We start from the raw sequence: 23,288 nt of genomic DNA, 5'->3' as shown, positions 1-23,288 counted from the left end.
GACAGGCTGGAGCAACAGGCCAAGGCCAGTTCTGTGAGGTTCAACAAGGTCAGGTGCCAAGTCCTGCACCTAGGTCACAACAACCCCCCACAAGGCTACAGGCTTAGGGAAGAGTGGCTGGAAAGCTGCCTGGTGGAAAAGGAATATGAGCCAGAAGTGTGCCCAGGTGGCCAAGAAGGCCAATGGCATCCTGGCTTGTGTCAGAAATAGTTCAGCCAGCAGGACTAGGGAAGTGCTCATCCCCCTGTACCTGGCATTGCTGAGGCTGCACCTCAAATACTGTGTTCAGTTTTGGGCCCCTCACTACAAGAAAGACACTGAGGTGCTGGAGCATGTCCAAAGAACATGGGCAACAAAGCTGGTGAAGGGTGTGGAGCACAAGACTTATGAGAAACAGTTGAGGGAACTGGGGTTGCTTAGAAAAGGAGGCTGAGGGGAGACCTTATTGCTCCCTCCAAATACCTGAAAGGAGGCTGTAGCGAAGTGAGGGTCCATCTCCCAAGTAACAAGCAACAGAACAAGAGGAAGTGGCCTCAAGTTGCACCAGGGGAGGTTTAGATTGGGTAGTAGGAAAAATTTCTTCATGAAGAGGGTTGTCAAGCACCAAAACAGGCTGCCCAGGGGAGTGGCTGAGTCACCATCCCTGGGGGGGATTTAAAAGATGTGTAGATGTGGCATTTAGGGACACGGTTTGGTGCTGGACTTGGCGATGAGAAGTTTAGCATGGACTCGATGATCTTAAGTGTCTTTTCCAACCTAAAGGATTCTGTGAGTCTAATTCCACTGTCCTGAGGTTTGTTGAAATGCCACAACTGATGTCTATAGTCATGTTGCACAAAGATAGGGGCAATTTAGAAATATCTTGCTCATAGTTTAACAGTGAGTTCATTTAGCAAGTTCTTCTGTTAACCAGCATTCTGAACCATTAATCCACTTCTGAAAAATTATTTCCCTCCCATTTTGAGACTTCGCTCAATTAATGCATTTCAAAGGGGCAAGACCAGTCCATATAATTTAAGAGGAAAAAAAAAAAAAAGTATCATAACAAGCACTTCTACAGTAACTTGAAAAAGTCAGTGTAGTTTACAGGAAAATTAAACAAGTATGACCTTAGATATTTCTGAGGAATGGCTTCTCACATTTGCAAACAAACAAAAAAATTTTTACACTATTATTTAATACTTAGAAGCTCATATCCTTAACACTTAAGTCATACAGACTTAGAAAATAAATGCAGGAATTTTCATCTCAGAAATCTGAGAGCTTTTTTTAATTTCAAGATAAATACTGAATTGTTTTGTTTTAGGTTCCACTGTTCAAAACTCATCTCCAAAGGTGTAAGGAAGAACTGTCAACAGTAGTCAGGCAGACACCTGCCAGATGGAAACTGGATCAAGATAATTGAACTTTTAGACAGGAGTTGATTTCTTTAAGAGCCTATTAGGTTTAAGAGGCACTTTAATATACAGTCATTACAGTAAAAAATGTTCCCAAATTTTTCGAAGTTCTTTTCTATGCTTGCTGAGACCACAAAAACCGATCACACCTTTCCAACATGGACTGAACCAGCGCTCTGCAATTAAAGCAAAGGGGGGAAAAAAAAAAAAAAAAAAAAAGGTCAAACAGTAAAAAAAGCTACCAGCAGAACAACAGAGTTTTGGTTTGCATTTTAAAGAAAAGTTTGTCAAAAACATGATTGTATTTCAGAAGTAACATCACCATGCATGCCCCCTCTGAAAGGGATAGGTGAGCTCAGCATCTCTGCAGGGCTCCGCAATACAGCTATCTCCTTCAGAGAACCTCCCTCACATACATCATTAATGTACGATTTCATGTTTCCTCATTTTCCATTTTAAAATGCCTGTATTGCACAATACACAGCTCTTATAGAAAAACTTTCAGCTGAGCTTAAAACCAGGGGTAAAATGTGAAATATTTTTTCTCTTTTGTTCATGGAAAAGAAAAGTTTCTAGCACCAAAATGATCCCTAATGAATAGTGTGGATCTTCTGTTGACATGTCATCTTACCTTTGCCTTTTCTCAGCAATTCTCAGTATCTCACAGACACTAGTAAATCTCTCAGAAAATTCTAGTGTCAAGCCACACTCCTGCAAGAGAGGCAAGGCACGATTTGGGCCAATGGCCTTTGCCAGTAAGAGAGCTATGTTTTCCACAGTGATGCAGTCTGGGCAGCTCAGGCTACCGTTGCTGACAGCACTCCCGTTCTGTGGGCCATCGTGGTGGAGGGTTGTGCTGTGATTCTGTGCAAGATGCAGAAGAAACTTCCATTCTTCTATTGTCTCTGGAATGGAACCTAGATGTAAAATGTGTTTGTTACATTATATGTAGAAGGATTACTCTAAGCTTACTACATTAAATATATCTGTACTTAAAAGGAAAGCTAGCTATTTTGTTTTTCCTCTGTGAAGATTTAAGAAAACCAAGCGTTATCAAACAAGCAAATTGTGTACAGAGTGTACTGCCTTGACTGACTCAGTGTAAAGATTCTGTGAACTACACACAAAGCTTCACAACAGTTCAGTATTTAAGGCTTTGGATTAAGTCAAGAGACAAAGAATTGTTTTGTCTCTTTCAGGGCTGCTAGGAATTTTCTTCTAAGTTCTGCCATGTGATACAATGCTTCGCTCGCTATCACTTTGTGTGTGTGCACATGTAGTGGGGGCAGTTTTGTGCTGTGCAGGGAGGCCAATTGTTCCTCTGTCTACAACACCAAGTTTAGCTTTTACTACCAACTGATAAACAACTCTACATTCTTGAACTTTTAAGCATTTTCTAACACAACTGATTTCACAACGTACAGTGTGAAGATATAAGACTGTGACACCCATTTACGTGTTTCAAATATTCTGTGCTACACACAGTTAGTGCTACCAAAACACTTAAAAAAACCTAAAAGTTCAACTCAACTTTGGACAAATCAGTATATAATAAGGGCAGTTCCTATGTTACAGATGTATGTTTACACGACTTAAGACTCACTAACCATCTTCTCCATTCAAAAGGCTCAAATCATCCAAACGAGCAATATTAGTAAAGGCTTCTATTCTTCTATCCAGCTCCAGACAGAGAAAAAGATATCCAGGCCAAAATCTTGAATAAGAGAGTAAAGATTTCCAGGAATCAAATACTCAGTCTAAACTGAAGTCACCAATAATTAAATGTTCATTTAAATATCACTGAAGACAGAAGCAACAATTTCTTGAACACCAGAAATCACTGCAGAATAGGGACACAGAGAATACCCCTCAACCAAAAGAGGTATTTTGTACATTAAATTGGACACTCAGTATTCATCCTCAAAACAAGAAAGTTTTTTAAATAAAGCTTGTCCCAGTAAGGTGCAGAGGGGTTGTTTTAATTTGTATCTTTTGGGGATCAGAATATCAACTATCCAAGTACCAAGAATTACAAAGTTTTCTTCTTACCCATGTGATTTACAGATGTCAGCCATCTTCTCTTTCATAACAAAATCAGCTGGGAGTTTAACCAAAAGCAGAATGAGCTGGCTATAGCCCCAAGTAAACAAATGTGATCGTGGCCTAGAAGATGAGAAATTAAGTTTTAAAGCACTGATTTTCCTCAGAACGTTGTGTCCTCTCTACAGGAAACGCAGATATATGAAGAAAGAGAAGGAAAACCAAATGAAACACTGTGTGAAGTCTCAGCAGAGCAGTCACTGAAAAGCATTACAGGTGAAGTTATTTAACCCTTTGGTTGCCTCTGCTGAACTCTGCAAGAGCTGTTAAAGCTTTTTGCTGCACTCAGAATCTTGGGTGAACTCTACTTTACCTGGGATTTCCTTCTGCATCCACAGTATTTGCTCTTTGTGGTGCATCCTGAGAAACTGCCAAGCATAACCAATCCAGTCGTACAGATTCGGGCTGCAGAAGAGATCTAAGAAGAGATGACCTAGAAAACAAAACACACAGATAAAAGCCTACCAGTTTCACATATACCAGATTCGGAGAAGTAGAGATTGTGTGCGGACTAAAAATTAAAAAGGATGTAAAATTAAATATGGAAAAGTGTAGAATGACTTATGTTTCTAGAAACTGTGGAGACCACAGAAAACCATCAAATTTGCAGGTTGGGTTCCCCCAGGCATTTGTTTTGTTTTAGTTTTGTTTCGGGTTGGGTTTTTTTTGTTGTTGTTGTTTTTTGGTTGTTTTTTTTTTTTTTTTTTTTTTAAATGCTGCCTAACCTTGGTGTACTGAACTGCAGGCACAGAACAAAAACAGTCAGTTCCGTTGAAAGTATTACTTAGAAAAACCTTTTCAAAACTAGCATCTAATCTAACAAAAAACCCAGTCTGAGAGTAACTAAAACTGTCAGAATGACTCTGAACCTAGTGCTAAAGAACACCAATCAGATATATGCAGAAACAGTACAAAAAAGCCCCCAAAAGCCAAAATCAGTAAAACCCCCACACAGCTACATGATGAAGAGAACAGACAGATGAAAACAATTCTATATTCCCTTTACCTTTTCTCCTCTGGCTTTGATTTCACCAGACTATCTAAATAAACTAAAAAGTGAGCTGGATTGTTCCTGCAAAGCTGTTTGATATCAGAAGGCAAAATAGAAGGATAGAACTTGATCAGGGGCCGAAGAGCTATTTCCCCAAATTTTTCATAAAGCCTGGAAAGAGAGGATAAAAACTGTTTTCAGTACCAAACACAAAAATTATAATTTTTCCAAGACCTCTTGAAAGTTTGAGATAGTACTAAAAGGTGATGTCTTTAAAAGATTGCCAGAAGGCTTCATGGAATGTGAAGTGTACCAATTCCTGCTAGAAAGTTAAGAACACTGAAGAGAAAAGAAAGGACTTGGCTACAAACCTTTGAGCATGTACCAGTAACAGTGGGCTATCATCCCAAGGCCCCAGGTCATGCAGCTGTTTCAGTATTTTCAACATATCTTCATTTTCCATTGCTAAAGCCACTGGACTGTGACAAGTTAGTTCTGAAAAAAATCAGCACTCAAGTTACAGGATATGGGCAAGTGTTTTTTACTCACCATGCTCACAGCTGTTATTAAGTGTAAGAACAAAAGTTATCACTACTTTCATGGAACTCTCTATCTAACAGTAGTAACAAGTGAACAGATCCTACTTGTTCGTTTTATAGGAATTAACATCACTGATCTGCATTTACAGCAAATCACAGTTATAAAATGATACAATTAAGGCTTGGAATAATATTCTTGATATATTTTCCTTTTCTTTAGTCTTCTGAGGAGGTAAATTTTTCTCTCATGTGAAAAAAGCCCACAGCAGAACATATGGCTTGCTGAATATAATGCAGGTGCGCATCAGTTTTCATGTATTACAATTCGCTTATATTAATAAACAAAAACTTCAGCAGCTTGGACACTAACTTCACAGAATGCAGAACTCAAGCACAAACCTTGATCCTGATGAAATGCAAATATTAACCCATGGGCACAAGCACAGTCCAACTGAGGACAAACTGGGAATGCATACATTACACTTCCACTTCTAAGGCTCTCAGAATCCCAATAGTGAACAGATTCTCAGAATCGCAAATACCAGTTACCAATCCTCAAAGCAAAATTCTGTTGTCTGACTACTCTCTGTGGCATTAAACCAATGCTAAGACTTCAGTTCACTTTTAAAAGAAGAAATGCGCAAAGCAGAGGCTGAATGCAGAGAACCAATGAAGTTCTGTTTTCCAATATAATCAGGAAGCTTTGGTTCAATAAGGCCAAAGAGGTATCAAAAAGATCAGAAAGGATTTCTGTGGAAAAATGAAGTCTAAAGTGCTCACAAGCTGCTCATTTGCATGGCACCACCTACTCCATTCAGTTTTGTTTCACATTACTGCAAGTCAAATCTTCTGTTTTCAGTGCAAGTACCGAAGCTCCTCCCTTAGCTTTTGCTTTGTTTCTAGACAGACTAATCTAAAATGCTTTTGCTCTTTGAAACACTCCCCTGCTACCAAAAAACTCCACCACTCACTCAAACCCAGGACAAACACATATATTTGTTTTTAAATAAATCTTTTCTGTAATCACTACAGTGCTCAACCAACAAGGTCCACATAAATACAAAGGTTGAGGATTGAAAAGTGGGGGGAGTAACAGTCTCTCCAAGGAGCCAGCAGTTCTCCATAAGTTAGCCACTGGAGGAAAAAACAACCAACCAACCAATCCAAAAATGGCAAAAAACCTCCCACACACCGACCACCCATCCCCCTCCCACGCTACCCCCGCAGGAGGAAATTCTGCAGACACAAACAGGAGTGTCTTGAAGCTTTTTTCTTTTTTCCTCCCGGTCTTACTTTCAGTTTACTAGTAACAAATTTTTCATTAGTTACCTTTCAATCCTGCGATGTATGTTTCCCACACATTAGGACTGGTTGCATACATGGTTATAATACACTGCTTTAGTCTTTTTAAATCCAAAAGAAAGAAGTAGTTTCGCATAAACCTACACGCCAAGGTCCACGAAGCCGCTAGTGGCAGGCTTCCATCAGAACCTCCCTGTGTGTCACCATTTCCACAAGAAAGTACACGTAGCTCAAAACACAGCGTCGTCAACTCAACGAGATCTTTCTGAACATCCGGCTCTATGACACATGGAGGAGACACCTGAAAGCTGCAGAACAAAGGTCCCTTCACATCAGTACTATTTTCACACGTGCTTCTGCTTACACAGGTTTCATCAGTGTTTTCCTTTTCAGAGCAGTCTTCCAAGATACTACTCTGTTCTTTGTCTACTGGGTCTCCAGCAGTTGGAGCCGGTTGCAAGTTTTCCTCCAGTACTGCCCTCTGCTCTTCAGCACACACAGTCTTGGTTTTCTTAAAAGAGGAAGCAGAATGCCCTTTGCTGCCAAACTTTTCTTCTAGATAGACAAGCCATTCCTGTAAAACCCTTCTCATACACTGTGGTTCTAACAAAACCAAGGGATCCTGGAGTTTGGCTCTGCAGCACAAAAAAGAAGTTTGCTTATCAGTTATAAGATGCCACAAGTGAAGTATTATGTATGTTTTGTGTAACTCAAAGTATACTCCTAAGCTTGACTTGGTCAGTTGTTTTTTTGTGGTTTTGAGCGCATCAAACATAATTTAGGCTACTTACACTGCCTAAATTTGATACTAGCACATTCTGAGTTCCCCAAGGTTTCTTTCAGAATGGACTTTTGTTTGTTGGGTGGTTTTGGTTTTGATTTTAAACTATGCTTGTAGTTAGGACAAAAGGATAATGCTAGAGTACCTAAAAAAGCTTTTAGTGGGTTTTGCTTGGTTTTAAATAGGGAAAAACAAGTCATTAACCAAATGAGATCCTTTCAGATCATGTTAACAGACATTCGGAGCATTACTCTTAAATGTATGTAATGAATAAGAAAAACAAATTTAAAAATCAAACATTTTTCTAGCAAAGCCTAATAAATCTGTACATTAAAAAGCTTCTCCGCTTACATAGCTTCTGCTGTTGCAACCTTGAGATCTCTTAGATGGTCCTCCTCTGGAAGCTGGCAGCCCTGTGGTTCTAACCTAGAAAAACACATTAATTTCAGTCTTATCTGAAGTACTATGTTTAGTAATTTAAGTGAGGATTTGCTCACAAAATTTCCTCAAATTTGTGAGGAAACAATATTCATTCCTTTATTAATAAAATAAAAACAAAAACTAAGGTTTAATTTATAAAGAAGGAACAGGTGAACATAAATTATGACAAATCAGGCATGAAGAACAACTGATAATACTATTTTTGTGGCCTTCTATAATGGCTTCTACTCCCACTACAATAGATTTCTGCAGGTATTGAATAAAAATCAGTCGCATGCCACTAGATGAGAGTTAGTCCAAAATGGTAAACTAGCAAATCATTGGAATATGAAATAACTTAGCTCTGTATTCACTGGACAACCACTAAGGAAGCTCAATGTTTTACAGCTACCTTTATTATAAAAAAAAAACACAAACAAACAAACAAAAAACCCAACAACCAACTAACAAACCAACCCCCAAACCCAACCACACAAATTAAAAACAAAAAAGAAAGAAGTTTTTAGGGAGATAAAGTGTTTCCTCCCCATTCAAACAAGACAGGAAATGAACTGTTGGACTCATGTCCATAACTATAACGAGCATCACAGATACACTACACGAGAATTGCTGAATACACTGTGTTCTTGCCCTTTAGTTGTCACAGCGCTGTGGAGACTGCATGCTCCACCACCCACAAGTGTTCACTGCCTAATCAGCTTCTAGGAACGCAGTCAGGGCAAAGCAGTGAAACCCACCATAGTAACGAAGACAGATGGAAAAACCCAATGCTGAGCACCTTGTTTTACTTGAAACAGTAGTTTTTCTTTAGGTTGCTATCTCCAGAACATTCAGCAAATGCAACTGCTAAGTAAACGTGATTTCGCACTCACTCTTTCTCTTCCTGGGGAGATGCTACCAGATGAACAGTCAACTCCTGCAGCTGCTCGTCATCCTTTGCTTCTTGCCTCCCTCTAGTGTCAGGACTTATATGAAGTGTGCCAATCTTTTCAGTAGTTTTGCGTACAAAGCTGGAAACACTAGGAGTCAGAAGTTCAAACATTTAAAATTGGAAGTTCAAAACCAAAGAAATCAAGCACTTTCTTTCCACTCAAACTATGATTTCAGAAAACTTTATAATCTGAAGAACTCTTGAGAAAAGGATGACAGCAGCGACAACCAACAAGAACAAAAGAAAGAAGCTGCTCAAAATTCATGCTTCAGTCATGGTCCATACTTTCAGCACAGAATAAAAACCTGAAGTATTTAAGACTTGGGCTTTTTGCTGCTGGAGAAACAGGATCACATACTAACACTGGTGCATAGATTTTGACATGTATTTGTGTGGAAATAGAAGCAGATTAGTTACATTGCATTTTAAAGCTTGTAAATAGACAGCATCATTAGGAAGTTATGTCCTTCTTGGTAGTAAGAAACAGTTTTACAATACTCCAGATTATTTTTTCACATTACAAAGCTCATCAAAATGTCCTTCTCATGTCATCAGTCCCTATCCCTTCAGATATTTTATTCAAGAGAAAGCCCAGTGAACATACCAAAACTCAATTATTTCTACCACTGCCATGAAGAGAACTATGTCATCAAGAGTTGAACAGACAAATCAGCTTCTTACTTTCTGGCCAAGTACTAGTTTAAAAGCATCAAGAAAAAAGAAACAAGCAAGCCTTTTACTTGTTTGAGAGAGAATATGGCATCTTTTACTATACTGAGGTATAGCAGAAGTCAAAGGTTGGTGCAGGACAAAGGATTCAAATGCAGCAAAACAACTGGACTTAATGTATAGAAGGATTAAAGGCAAACTTTTAAAAATTAACCGTGAATAGATAGTATTTAATTTAATTATAAGTTGAATATAGTGAATACTTGAAAATTTAGTTCTCATTATTAGTAGAAACACTTATAACTAGGAAAGTCCTAAAAACTTGTTTATGGTTTAGAAAGAATTCAAAACATTGCATATACTTCTGAAGGTTATTCTGGGATCTTCACACTATTGATATGAGCTACAGTTTTTTGTTGTAGGACATAATTGACATACCTAAGTGATCAAGGGAGAGCTACACAATTTTTCAGACCATCGTTATGGACCAGCAACACTGTAGCTAAGAAACTAACATATAGATTTTTTTTTTCAAATTTTTAAGTTATGTATTTAACACCGTTTCCTTTATATTTCTCCCCTATTGCTTTTTATAAAAAGTTTTAAAATAGCAGTTTGATTTCTGCATAAAACAGACACTACAATATTGACTTGCACCAGGTATAAGCTACCATTATTCCATAAAAACTTGGGGAATTGATTATCCCCAAGCAACACAGGAAGCCTTCACTCATTCATCTAGGTACCAGAAAAGCAAAATCCCAAAACAGTATTCAGTAAATTTGCTTTGGATACAAGCCACAACCACAGTTTATAGGGGAATGTTAAACATTCTTACACATTTAAACGTTCTAAGCCATTTAAAAACTGAGGTTGAAATCTTGGCTCCACTGAAGTTAACAGCAGCTCTTCATATCTTCATTAGAGTCAAGATGGAAGCTTTCAATTGTCTAGCAAATTTGACTGTATCTCCGGTGTTTCAGTTCAGATGTTGCCTTTTTGCAGAACAGAGTATACACTAAACCAGACAATGCTACAAATTCAGAGACAGAAAAGGGAAAGATGTAATGGATGAGTGACCCTGCTGCAAGTTTTACCTTTCTTTGACAGCTTGGAGAGAGACGAGAGGAGATGGGGAACGAAATGACAAAGGAATACTGAATGGGAGAAATGTCTCATTCCGGTCAGCCTCAACCGTCACAGATGCATGAGATACGTTGTCTAACAAATGGAATTGAAATAAAGAGTCATGAAACAGTGGCTGGGCAAAAATGGAACAGTGAAACAAACTGCAAGTCACTAATTCATTAATGGATAATCTGCATGCACTATTTTCCTACTTAATATTCAAGAACACGGGGCACCAGAAAAGTGCCATTTTATTACCGACTTTGAACCTAGTAGGTCTGCTTTGTTAATAGTCTTTCGGCTCTGTGACAAGGCAAATGATGATCAACAATGGTATGAAAACTATCTTCTAAAAGTAGATTTACAGTCCATTTAAGGGACAAAAATTTTGATTTAATCCACTGACTGTTATTTAAACATCTAGGAAAAATAAGTATTGTGGCATACATCACCAATTTACATTGAATGATTTCCTAAAACTTGAATCACCTATGAGCATACAGAAACATAAGCCATGGTTAAGGTCTATGTCATCCTTTTATTTGAATGGACTTAAAAATGTAATTGAGCCCATATCTCTCTGGCTTTTGATAAGAATCACAGGAAATATAGAATCATTGACCATTTCCTTCTCACTGTTATATCCCTAACAGTATCTGCAATGTGTCTTGATTATTCATTTCCTGGTACAAACACACACCGTATCTTTAAGTGATGTGAATAAGAAAAAAAAGCATCCTTTTAAGTAAGGATGACACCGCATTTTGCAACAGTCAGCGCTATCTGCACTGTTGAGAGGAAAAGATGCTATGCTGTTACAGAAATTCCACCATCAGAATCCGCAGTCTCTCTAGATAGTGCCTAAAGGTCACAACTGATCTTACGACTGCTTGTAAATAAGGCTGCTTTTGTTCATTATGCAGATTAGAAACTTAAAAACTTATGACATCTTACGTAAATGTGAGCAGGGAAACACTAGGTCCATTTCTCTTAAATACCAAATTAAGTACACATGCTTCAAGAACTTCTCTAGTCTGAAAAGATCAGTAGATTTGTTATCTTGTTATACAGATTGAACTTTATCTTCTGACATTCAAAATCTACACCCCTTCATTTTAGAGTTTTACTAACTAACTAGAGTTTTGCTAACAGAAATTATATACTTCCTTACAAGTTTTCTCACTTGTTTTTACGTTGATGTAGGTAAAGAGGCACATGTGAATGTAAGTGCCACAAATAGCATGTAGCTTAGTAGCTACTGACAAGCAGAGGATTAAATACTAATTTCTATACACTCCCTTGCCACTGTGGTTTTCCCCAGCAAAGCATCCAAATTCTCTCCATCCTCAATTGTTATCTACTCTCTGCAAAAGCTAAAAAGCACCCTTTTTATTGGAACGCCTCTCTACCATACCTAGAACTAACTCAGCTCCTCATCATCCTGGGTTTCTACATCTCCTCCCAATCTCAACCAGAGCACTGAACAAGACTTATTACTGTCTCACTCTAGCTTTCGTCCAGTGACAGATATTTCATAAGAAATATAAAAAGCTCCCTGGATGACCTAAATGTTAGTTATTAACAAATCTATCACCCCTATCCTAATGTTTACACATGTAAGAGATGATCCCCCTTACAAATGAAACCCTGCAAGAAAGTTAAGAACACTTATTATAAGCCTACTGTTTTCCCTGAAGAAATATAAAGCCAGAACCAAGACTAAGAAATTCTTTCCTGAAACCAGTATGACTGGATGGACAGCAGCAGCAAACCAATCTCATTTGAAGCTCAATTAACACTGGCATAGTCACCTGAGAGAATCTTAGCATTAATGCTGAACTGCACAGGGTGAGGGACAGAATTGAGTGAAATCCTAGATTGGTAAAAGCCCTCTTGACCTTTTATTTTCCTTCTCTGAGTTTTCCTTGCTTTTAAACTTGAATTTGTGGAGCCAGCATTTCACCTCAATGTTTCAAGGAGTTTGACTGGAAGGTGGGATAACTCTGCTCCCACTGGTCAAATTAGAGGATTTAATCATGGATAACTTGATAGTGGAAAATAAGAGCTCAGAGCCAGCCCAATCGAATTCTTGTAGAATAAATAAAAATTGCATTCTGATAACATGCTTTCGTTAAGAAACATTACCAAGTTCTACTTGCTCATCTTCCTGGTGTGCAGGAAATTCTTTAAGTCGCTCATCTTCTGAGAACGTTTGGCTGTGGAGAGAACATGAATCTTCATCTGACTGACTGCCTCTTCGACTGATAACACGATATATTCCAGAGTCTAAGACACTGAAGCTTTCCTGTCAGACAAGGGAGAGGAGTTAGATATTGTGCAAGTTGTACTTCCTTGTTGAACTTCCTGCAAGGAACTCAAACAACCATACTCACACAAATAACCTCACAGCACTTCATAATTCACTGTCTGGAAAAGCCCTAAATAACAGCGTATTTTTGACATATTTAGAATGGAGAGGTACACAGATGCCAGTAAGTGTGCAGTCCAGTGACTTTATAAAGATGTATATGCTGCAACTGCTTTTAGGAAAGCAGCCTGCAGAACCACTGGTTTACTTCTTACAAGACCAAAACCATCTCTGCTTTATTCCTGCATCTGAGACTGTTACTTCACCCCCTTGTACCTATGATGCATACTCTTTTTGCTGGTTAACTGTACCTAGCTAACACAATTATGGACCCTGCAAAACTATTTAGTTCCAGGGCACACATACATTTTTTTGCTCATGGTCAGTCTGTGTAGTTTATTTTTCCCATCATCTGCTAATAAAAAAAACTTGTCTACCGCATCAAGATGAAATTTATGTTACTTGGTTTTTTAAATTTTACTTTTAAAATGTTGTGAGTGAAAGCAGCAACTGATATTGCATTAACTATGAAATATTTTCCCTTTCTTGAAAGGCTGCTGGGAAACCAAGATGATACCTAGCAGCTGTATATGCAAAAGAATATGAGAAACATGCTTTGATTTTTTTTTCTTTAGAGTTTTCTGCTTAAGCTCCATAGACTGAGGCAATTTTTTAAATAGGGCTAGGATAGTTCTGAGCATTTAGACATTCAGTTTTCACCACACAAAACTACAGTTACAATCAAGACAACCTATACTGAAGCATGTTAAGACACTATGCTCAGCTGTGGAAGGAGCCTTCTTCATCTCAATCTTTGAGCACATCTCAAATATTAGCTGGAAAGTAATACAGAAAAAAGGCAGAGGCCCAAGAGCTTAAAGAATACAAGTAGTAGTACTTCATACCTCTCCACCCCACCTAGTTTTAGAAAGTGGCATTATCAACTATAGTAAACATACTAAAAATGAAAACCTCATCTTCAAAGCAAGCAATGAGGTGATTTTAAGTCACAAAGATAAAATCTGCAGGTAGCGTTTTTGGCACTACCAGTACACGTACATGAGATGAAATACTGCTCCTTCTACTGCTGCAGGCAGAATCTAGAGGTTCCAACTTTGAAATTAGTTCTTCTAGTTGCGTAATGAGATCTTGTTGGGTTGAGGCATCCAGCTGAGACTTCAAGTGTTCCAGCTTGTCTAGAGGCAAATTTTTTCTTGCCTAAAAGTATACAGTGAAACAGAAGCATTATTATTTCTAATGCAAGTGTGAAAAACAAAAGATACCATACACATGGGCTAATTTTCATCCTAAAAGTACAATGTTTAGAAGGCTTTTTAAAAAAACTCCAAAAATATGAATCTCAGAAACATATAGAACTTAATGGAAAAGGGGGACAGGAAACAGAGTGAAGTTGCATTGCACATTTACAAAGAAGTATTTACTTACTCTGCAAGAAATAATTGAATTCTGGAAGAGACAACAGACCCTGGCAGCAAGTGTCCAGAACCCTCTTCTTATCAGACGCTCTATGCAGCGGTCTACCAGCAGGAGGGAGAGGTGCACGACTTTTCCATTTGTATGCAGACAGAACAACTCACTCTTGTAAACTGCAATATCCTGAATATCTGCAAAACCAGATGCACAAAAATATCAAAAGGACCAAAATTGTTAGTCAGCATTCCTTCCTGTTCCTGAGAGAAGGTGAAAACTTATTTCCCATCTGACTGCAAATGCGTGCAACAGTCTAATACACTGTAGCACAAATGGCACAGGAGAAAACACTGAAGAGTACTAAGCTAGCATCTAAGAACTATAAAGTACAGTTAAAGTATCAAAACTTTACAGAGTTGCATTTCTAGAAAGCATTCAAAAATTACACAAAAGTTACTGAAAAGTTTCCTTTTCCTCTGAAGGGGGATGAAAAATTAAAGACTGATAAAGATGAGAAATACATAATTATTAGCTTTCTAACAGAAGGAAAACATTTGCCAGTAGAAAACCACTTTGATCTTTCAGCAGTTTTCAAATGAAATAGTTATGCTATACACAAACACTCCATGACATATGCATTGGAAACTTAATACCAAAAGCGGGGGAGAGAAGGGGAAGGAAAAGACTGACTGACAATGACTAACCACTCCAGGACTACGCCTATAACCATACGCACAAAACTGTTTATGAGGGTTCTCACCTGCCAAATACATTCCCTGTCTCCAATTTAGACAGGTGTTCGAAAATTAAGCTTTTGGCAGCCAGATTATTTTTCACAGGACACCTGACAATAAACCTGAACAACCCAAAGTGAGGAGGGGATACTGCAGGTTATTACCTCTCACTATCCGATTACTGTATTTAAGGTTCACTCTATACCACGTGCTGTTTCTCAAGCATGTTTTGAGAAATACAGAGGGAGGGGTTGGCTGGAGGAGACAGGTAGAGGGTTAATATTCAAGGATATACCCGACAGATGACAAGGAAAGAGTTTTCTGATCTGTTCTGCAATCCAGCTGCACAAATTAAGCTTTAAAAGGTGCCACGTTAGCCAAGGACATCAGAAACGACAAACCTAATAGACAGTATTGCAAAATAAACATTCTTCAAGTTTACCTTTTACTTCACTCCAGAGTAAGACTTGAACACTTTGAGGAAGAAAAATATAAATGCCTCTTTCTGTCCAGGTCATCACACAGTGCTCACTGCAAGCAAAGCAAACGTTAACAGTGCAACAGTTAATTGTGGTAGTCACTGCAAAATATGCAGGGATGGCACTGGCTTAAGTACAGCAAGTGAGAAGTGAGACAGTTGTTTAGCACAATACTTGGAAAATTCTTATGCAAACAGATGAAGTTGGTAATATAAACTAGGAGAATATACAACTTCTTTATTTTTGGGTCTACTTTATCAAGAGGAACTATGCGGACAAATACTCACGTCAAATACAGTAGCTTGGGAAAAGATAAAGATTGTGGAGAGCAGCTGGAATTAGTATAATGAGGATCCATCCTGCAAAGTAAAAATTAGTATCCATTACAAGCATAACTACCTCAATATAATTTTCTTAACCCTGTAAATTCAAGGCTGGCTTATATAGTCTTATAACAGCAGCACTCATTGTGGTAGTCACACAGACATACCTACAGAATCAAGATTTTGGCATTTTAGATGTCAACTACTGGCTTCTGTTATTAGAGAAGAACGTATTAAGATGACAACTAGGATTAACGTTTGACTGCACTAGGAGTTTCTTTAGTCTTCTCAGCATTAATGCAGTTCTTTTCAGCTAGGTTAGAAGTCCCAAGGAAGTTTATCACCAATAACACTCATGCTTCTACCTGAGAGTAATAACAGGGAGAGGCGGTGATGAGAGCAGCTGCTTGAACTGATGTGTGCTTTGCACTTCCCCGTCAAAGTTCACCTCCCACATCCTTGAGCCAGGTCGAGCACAATATATTAATGGCTGCTGATTCCCACTGTTTTTTCCAACAGGGAAGAAACATGCTCCAAATTCTCCATCTCTCTCTTTATTACCAATTTTCCAGAACTTCTCTCTAGTGGAAAAAAAATGTACTTGTTAAGGCAGCATTAATAAAGCCTCTAATTAATTTTAGGTTTTCCTTGAAGAATAAAAGTACTAAATCCTAGTTGCTGAATTGGTTTTGGTGCTTAAAAAAAAAAATCTGTAATGAATATTATAAAGCCTGCATAAAATTTATAAGAGAGAGTGCAGAAATACTCATTAATTTCAACGAATGCTCAGATCATTCAGGTGTCTTTTTCAGCAGAATCAGACAATCAACCTGGTGATGGGACAAATGATCCCAGAAAACATTTCCAATCACATGAAAGATAAGACAGTGATTATGAACAGTCCACACGGATTTATGAAGGGGAAATCATGTTAATAGCCCTCTACAACAAAATGACTGGCTTGACAGATGAGAGGAGAATAGTGGATGTTGTTATCCTGACTTCAGTACAGCTTTTGACACTGCCCCTGCTAACATGTCTGGAGACAAACTGAGGAACCGTGGGCTAGAGAAACAGACTGATAAATGCAAAGCCCTGCACTGGAGGAGGAATAACCCCAGGCACCAGTACGGCCAACTGGCTGGAAAGCAGCTTTGCAGGGAAGAGCCTGGGGGTCCTGGTGAACAACAGGCTGACTATGAGCCAGCAACACACCCTCCAGGCAAAGGCGGCCAACAGCCTCCCGGGCTGCATTAGGAAGAGTGTTGCCAGCAGGTCAAAGAAGGCATCTTTCCCCTCTTCTCAGCATTGGTGAGATGTATCTGGAGTGCTGGGTCCAGTTCTGGGCTCCTCAGTACAAGAGAGACAGGGACATGCTAGAGCAAGTCCAGCAACAGGCCACAAAGATGAGTTAGGGATTGCAGTGCCTGTCTTACAAGAAGAGGCTGAGAGAGCTGGGCTGGTCAGCCTAGAACAGGGAAGTGGGGGAACTCATCTGATCCCATGGGTATAAACACCTGATGGGGGAGTAAAGAAGACAGCCAAACTACTCTCAGTGGTGCCCAGTGAAAGGGCAAGAGGCAATGGGCACAAATGGAAATACAGGAAATTCCATTTCAAGAGAAGAAAAGGCTTGGTTATTGTGAGGGTGGTGAATCACTGGCAGAGGCTGCCCAGAGACCTTGTGGAGTCTCCATCCTTGGAGATGCTCAAAACCTAACTGAACACAGTCCCACACAACTTACTCTACCTGACTCTGCTTTCAGCAGGAAAATTGGACTAGATAATCTCCAGAGGTCACTTCAGAAACTCTGTATGACTCTGTAAAGTCCAGTATTTCACAAGTAAAATATAACTTGCCTCTCGGTATCACACAAGTACGTGCGTGTAAGTGAAGATATGAGCAGTCTTCCATCCAAATAATCAAGCTGAACAACCCGAGAATCTACGGTGGTTATAATCTGAACAGGAAACATCACAAAAGAAGCAGCAGCCTACAATTAGAAAGAAAAAAAAAGAAAGAAAACATACTGGTCATCAGTTCAAAGTAAAGACTGTTTTATTAAGTTAAAATTGCAAAATTCAGAAGAGACTCACGTACACAACGAATACACAGCATAAGACAGAGCAGGACATTTCTTCTCTCTCCTTTATAAAACAAGGCTTCAATGCTTAGAGGCATAAAAGTCTAAATCTTCCTTTTCCCAAAACCATTATTGAAGGTTTAAGAAAAAAAAAAATCATATCCCTGTAGAATCCTGACATTTCTTTAAAGAATAACATTAAGAGGGTTTTTTATTCTTGCTTTTGTAAGCTTTGTGCTTTTGTCAGTTCTCTCAATTCTCCCTACAGGTACTTTCAGCCAGCAAACAGTTTTATGGAGATAGACCTGACAGATTACTCAATACAAAAAAACATTCCATTGGACTTAGGTGGTTTACATAAACTCACTTTATTACACTACAGCATATTACCCCAAAATTATTTATTACGTAAGTTTCTCAGTTTGCACGGGGTGGCAGAACAAAGTCACAGGAATACTTCTTACTCATAAGAAACTACTGGGAACTGCACTCAAATTTTCTAGCAGTCACCATTTCTGACAGCTTAAAGCTGTTTCCTTTGTTAGGAATGTTACATGAGATAATCAACAGTCTAATTCCTCTAACAGGCATGAGCAGACACATATTCCATGGGCCTTGCCCTGCTCTCCTCTCCTTCTCTTTCCACAGTTGAATTTTTTGCTCTTTCCTTAAATGCAACAGTCTTGTTACTTTTAAGGTAATTTTCAAATTCTTTCATGACAGCTAAAAATGACCTGGAGGAACTCACCTATTTCCAGGTCATGCTCCTTCTTACAGATTAAAAGGACCTAGTGACAGTAAAACTTAAACAACATTCAAGAGCTAGAAATCAGGCTGGTATCATTAATTTGTGTGTCCTCTGCACAAAATGTAATAAATGTAACTTGACGTCCACCTACCATTTATTTTAACTAATTAACATCTTTAAGAATAAGAGTATCCAGAGACAAGCAAAATTAGAGTCTGGGATCACCCTTTCTCAGACCAACAGCTGAGCTGAGGACTAAAACACACAGCTGAACCCATAGCAGGAATCTAAGGAATCCAACAGGCTCAGAAACACCAAGATCCTGGACTTGGATACTTATAATTCCAAGAGGAAGAAGCTCAGCCAGTTTTTAATTCTGTACCTTTGAAAGCATTATTTTGCATTACTAAAATAGCTAAGAGAGGGTCAGGGAAGTTCATGAGTTAGGATTCCTACTGTTGTCTCAAGAGACTGATTCTTCATCCTAACAGTCAAAGCTACCAGAACTTCATCAGCTGGCAAGCCTTCCTCTGTTCTACTTTACTAAAATAAACAAAGATTCCACACGTCATCCCTTGTGAACCTCTTCATCTCAAACAAAGTATGTGACATTTACCTTCCCTTGTTTCGATGTGTTAATCTTGATGGCTGATACTTTTCCCACATGATCTCCCACAAAAACACGAAGGGCAGCTGTATCCCAACATAGAGCTGTGACTTTTCTGTCCTTATGCTCAGAGGAAACATAAATCCGTTCTGGCTTCCCACGACGTTCCTGATTCAGCTCCCAGACTACTACAAGACCTTGGCTACAACGAAAGAAAAAAATACCATTTGAGAATAAGTCCTCTTAACATTTTATCGGTGATAAAGATGCATTATTCCAAAAGAAACAGAAAATCTATGCAAAGTAGTACATCTCAGAGCTGGTTGTGCTTGAGGCTGCATGCTTTCAAGAAGTGTCACATTCTTAATTCTGAAGAAGTGTCCTTCCTAGCATTACAATGCATCAGCAGCTTTGTTTGGAAGGTTACTCTCACATTTACTGTAATTGTCAGTGAGGATGTAGAAAATAAGCATTTAAATAGATTTTAAACAATGTAAGTGGTACTAAATACCAATCTCACTCTGCCAAATCAAGGAAGATATTTCTTTTGATGCTGAAAGGTCTCAGAAATGCATTTATCATCATAACTTCCCATGCACTGGCTCTCCCCCAGATGTTCTGTTACAGAAGTAATACTTATTCTGGAACAATTATTCCAGAAAAAAAAAATAAGCAAACCTTGCAGAGAATTATTCTGTAGGGACCTCTACCACTTAGTTCCCTGCCCTCTCCAAGTTCTCAGCAGATGCCGAAGTCTGAAACTTAGAAGTTACTTAAAAATAAATATTCAGCACTCAGGTTTATGAGTACATCACTCACCTGGTGGCCACAGCAACATAGTCTTCATCATGCAAACAACAGGCAACCCGGGATATGGCACCTTCCTAAAAGCGAGTATGGTATGGGAGTAAGTACAGGTAAAAATTGTTTTTGTACTGCCTTTGCCACTACATAGAGTTTATCTTTAAGACATAAACCAGATTCATGTCAACAGCTACTACCGCTTTGTTGTGATGCAGATGTTGGGGTGGGTTTTGTCATCGTTTGGGTTTTGTCTGCAAACACTGAGCTTACTCTAAAAAGACACAGCTGACAACAACATGACAACAAGAGAAATTAGTGACTCCCAGGAAATAGCGTCTGGCTGTAGAAACAGCAATCCCTGTTCCATGACCTCTTTCAGCAAAAGCAAGCCAGCCTATTTTTTCTTTGCTTATCCAGGTAGTTCATCGTTTGGGCATCCAAACATTGGTAGTTATCTACATGAGTTGATCTGGTTTCATATTCAAAGTTTTCTTCCAATTCTTAAACACTCAGGTGACTGTTGTTGCTGTTAAAAGTAAGAATCTGAAAAACCAAGGTCTGACCCTCTCAATTTCTTTTACCCCTCATGAAATCTATTATACCACACACCCTGGGGATACACTCCAGTACCACAAACTTTTTTTAAATGAAGCAGTCCAAAACTTCACCTATTTGGACAATTCAGCAAACTGAAAATGCTCATTGACTCAATAAAAATTAACTTGAAACAATGTCTCTTTCCCGGTCCCATTTTCCACGGAAAATTTTGTATAGAATTCTTTACCCTTACCTTATGAGTGAGAAAGAGTCTTTGCTTCCAACCATCTTTCTGTATAAGGTTCAGTCCTCCTCCTGAACTGCCTAGAGCTAGCCATCTCTTCGACACATCTATACACGTGCACTGAAGGAATAAAAATTGCAATGCACAACATGCTGCTAGTAAGTACTAATAACGTTATCTGTTTTTTGCATTATTAGGTTGTTTTTTAAAGGCTTCATTATTTGCTGGCTGTGCATACCACTCCTGAAACACTGACAGTACAGTTGTCCTAGATATTAGGATAGCACTCTCTGTGATGGAGCAAACAACGTAGAAGACAACAACTGTGTAAGGCTGTATTATTTACCCCACAGTGTCACTAAGAAAACACAAAGAGAGACTAATATGATCCTCTGTCTTCACTACTACTTCTTCCCAAAGTGCTCCGCCCATAAGCTAGCATGGACACAGCCAAAATGAATAAGATGAATCCTGGGGGTTAATCTGGTTATAAACCAAATAAAGTCATTATTTTCATTTTAAAAACCCCACCCAAACTCCACAAACTCACTTTCAGACGACTAGAATCCAGCCTGAGTGCAGAAAGCAATGGATCCAAACATTCAAACTCTGCCAACACATGGTTGTAAGAGTCTGGAATTGTTGGCACAGAGGCCATTGATGCGCACGGCTAGTGCTACTCACTCATGGGTGCATTACAGCTCCAGCTTTTAGCTGTACCTGCCAAAAACAAATAAGTTCTCGATTAGTTCACTTTTTTGTACTACATCTGTTTTTCTGTGTTTAAAGAAACAATAAATGTCTTCCCGTTCAAAAACCATCAGATTTCAGTTTGTCAAAAAGGCCCAAGGGCTACAAAATTAGACCAGTGATTCATTTATGAAAAGTTTTTGTTGAAGTTAACTTCAGAAAACTTAACCTATCAAGTATCAACTTTGGAAATACTTAAGTTGTAGCAATAAGATATATTTATATCCACCTGTGAAATGAGTTCTGCCTACCTATAGAAAAAGCCTTGTTTTATGGTAAAATGGACTTTTCCCCACAATATGCACTCTTGATTTAAAACTAATTTTCTCAAGAAAAACTTTTAGCATTAGTATTTTATACCTACATCATCTTCTTCTCTAAATCTAAATTTAAGGAGTATTATCTTCAACAAGTAACAATTTAGAATTACCTGCATTTGTGCATTTTTAATACAACTATAGATAAGCATGTATAAACTAACCTTTCAACAGTATCTCCTTTCCAGTCTACAGGCTAGATAACAGAGTGAAAGTTAATAATTAGTTATTGAAGCTACAACCTCATATATTTTTCCTAAACAGCACATACTTTAAAAGAATCTTTTGTTGAGAAATTTTTAAGGTCTAGGTGTATATGTTGCTTTAAAAAAACCCGCTTATTACACTTCATACTCAAGCCTCCAATTTCTAAATAATGTTTAGCATGCAATCCCATAAATTAAATAACTCTCTCCCAGAAATACTATTATGTGAAACCTTACACTTCCTCACAAGTAAACGCCTACCCTCACCAAGGAGTAGGAAAAGGGAAGACACGCATTTAGCCAGAGAGACTATAAATTATTTATTAAAAATTTTCAAAAACATCTTTAAAATCTTAAATCATGGGATTTAAGAATGAGTCTACTCCAGAGATAAAGACCAGACCATCTCTGATGACTAAAGAAGGACTAGTTTTGTTCTGGATTACAGTATTTGGTCCAGAAAGACACCCTACACTCCGTCGTAAGGAAGCTCGCAGATAACCTCGATCAAACAAAACCAGCTTGACATTTTAAACGTTTCCTCGGAACTCTGCTCTCGGAAACCAGCAACCGCCTCGGCATCTGACCTACCTCTGAACCGCCGCTGCCCGTTCGCCAGCCTCCAGCCTGCGGAAAGAGCTACAAACCCCTCTCATTTCCCCTCAGATACGGGGAGTAAAGGGGAGTAAAGCAAAGTACTGCAAAACCTCCGAAGAAGCCCCGGACTCCGCCAAAACCCACTCTCCGCGGGAGCGGGCGGGCGAGGCCGCTGGCCCACCCGCGTCCCACAGCCCCGGCCCCCGCGGGGCGCGGAGCGGCACAGCCGGCACAGGGAAGTAAAACTTCCCGCCGCGGCGTGAGGAAGCGCCGGCTGAGAAAGCAAAAAGCCGCCGCTGGCGGGGAAGCGGGACGCCGATTGCGGCGGGGCGGAGGCGGCCGCGGCCTGGCCGGGCCCCCCCCTCCCGCCGAGCGCCGCCGCCCCCCGCGCGCTCCCTCACAGCGGCCCCACCCCCAAACAGGGTGGCACGTGACCCGCGGGAGGGGAGGGGGCGCGCGCGTCCGCTCCGCGCTGCGTCACGCCGAGCGCGCCCGTTACGCGGGGAGGAAGCTGCGTCACGCGCGTCCGCCTGCTCCGGCCACGTGACGCTGACGCGCGGCTCCCCCTCCCGCCGCCGGTCGCGGCCGAGGGGACGCCCCTCCCCCGCGGCGCGGTGGCGGCGGCGCCGCCGACCTGGGAGCGGAGCAGCCGGGGCCGATGGCGGGGGACGAGCGGGGCCGGCGTGCCGCGGGGGCCGGGTGACGGCGGCGGGGGGCGGGGAGCGGGCGGGCGCGGAGGGGAGGGGGGTGGCGGCGGCGGCGGCTCCGTCTGCTGCCCCG

General features: G+C 39.8%; 1 protein-coding gene across 1 annotated transcript; it reads right to left on the bottom strand.

Annotated features, from left to right (window-relative positions):
• Positions 1-1,440: 1,440 nt before the first annotated feature.
• Positions 1,441-23,231, bottom strand: HPS5 (HPS5 biogenesis of lysosomal organelles complex 2 subunit 2). The gene is made up of 23 exons (XM_032984875.2): positions 22,503-23,231; positions 21,189-21,358; positions 20,648-20,758; positions 19,873-19,937; positions 19,063-19,255; positions 17,475-17,608; positions 15,980-16,195; positions 15,579-15,650; positions 15,255-15,343; positions 14,094-14,272; positions 13,707-13,865; positions 12,425-12,584; positions 10,249-10,372; positions 8,424-8,570; positions 7,462-7,536; positions 6,357-6,964; positions 4,860-4,983; positions 4,504-4,659; positions 3,811-3,930; positions 3,447-3,560; positions 3,005-3,111; positions 2,029-2,314; positions 1,441-1,573 (listed from the first exon to the last, which is right to left on the bottom strand). The coding sequence occupies exons 2-23, from the start codon at positions 21,294-21,296 to the stop codon at positions 1,513-1,515; spliced, it is 3,408 nt and encodes a 1,135-aa protein (XP_032840766.2). The 5' UTR covers positions 21,297-21,358; positions 22,503-23,231; the 3' UTR covers positions 1,441-1,512.
• Between the last annotated feature and the right edge of the window lie 57 nt (positions 23,232-23,288).

Source organism: Tyto alba, unplaced genomic scaffold, assembly GCF_018691265.1.
Source record: "Tyto alba isolate M040663 unplaced genomic scaffold, T.alba_DEE_v4.0 Super-Scaffold_8, whole genome shotgun sequence".
Taxonomy (NCBI): Eukaryota; Metazoa; Chordata; class Aves; order Strigiformes; family Tytonidae; genus Tyto; species Tyto alba.
This window is presented reverse-complemented; position numbering and strand designations above follow the sequence as displayed.

Excerpts from the sequence above, each read along its gene's own strand:
- HPS5 (XM_032984875.2), bottom strand. The coding sequence starts at position 21,296 with ATGGCCTCTGTGCCAACAATTCCAGACTCTTACAACCATGTGTTGGCA. Across the intron at positions 15,651-15,979 it reads CTCCCTGTTATTACTCTCAG|GATGGATCCTCATTATACTA; the intron begins GTAGAAGCATGA and ends TTTACTTTGCAG. Across the intron at positions 4,660-4,859 it reads TTACTGGTACATGCTCAAAG|GCTTTATGAAAAATTTGGGG; the intron begins GTTTGTAGCCAA and ends CTCTCTTTCCAG.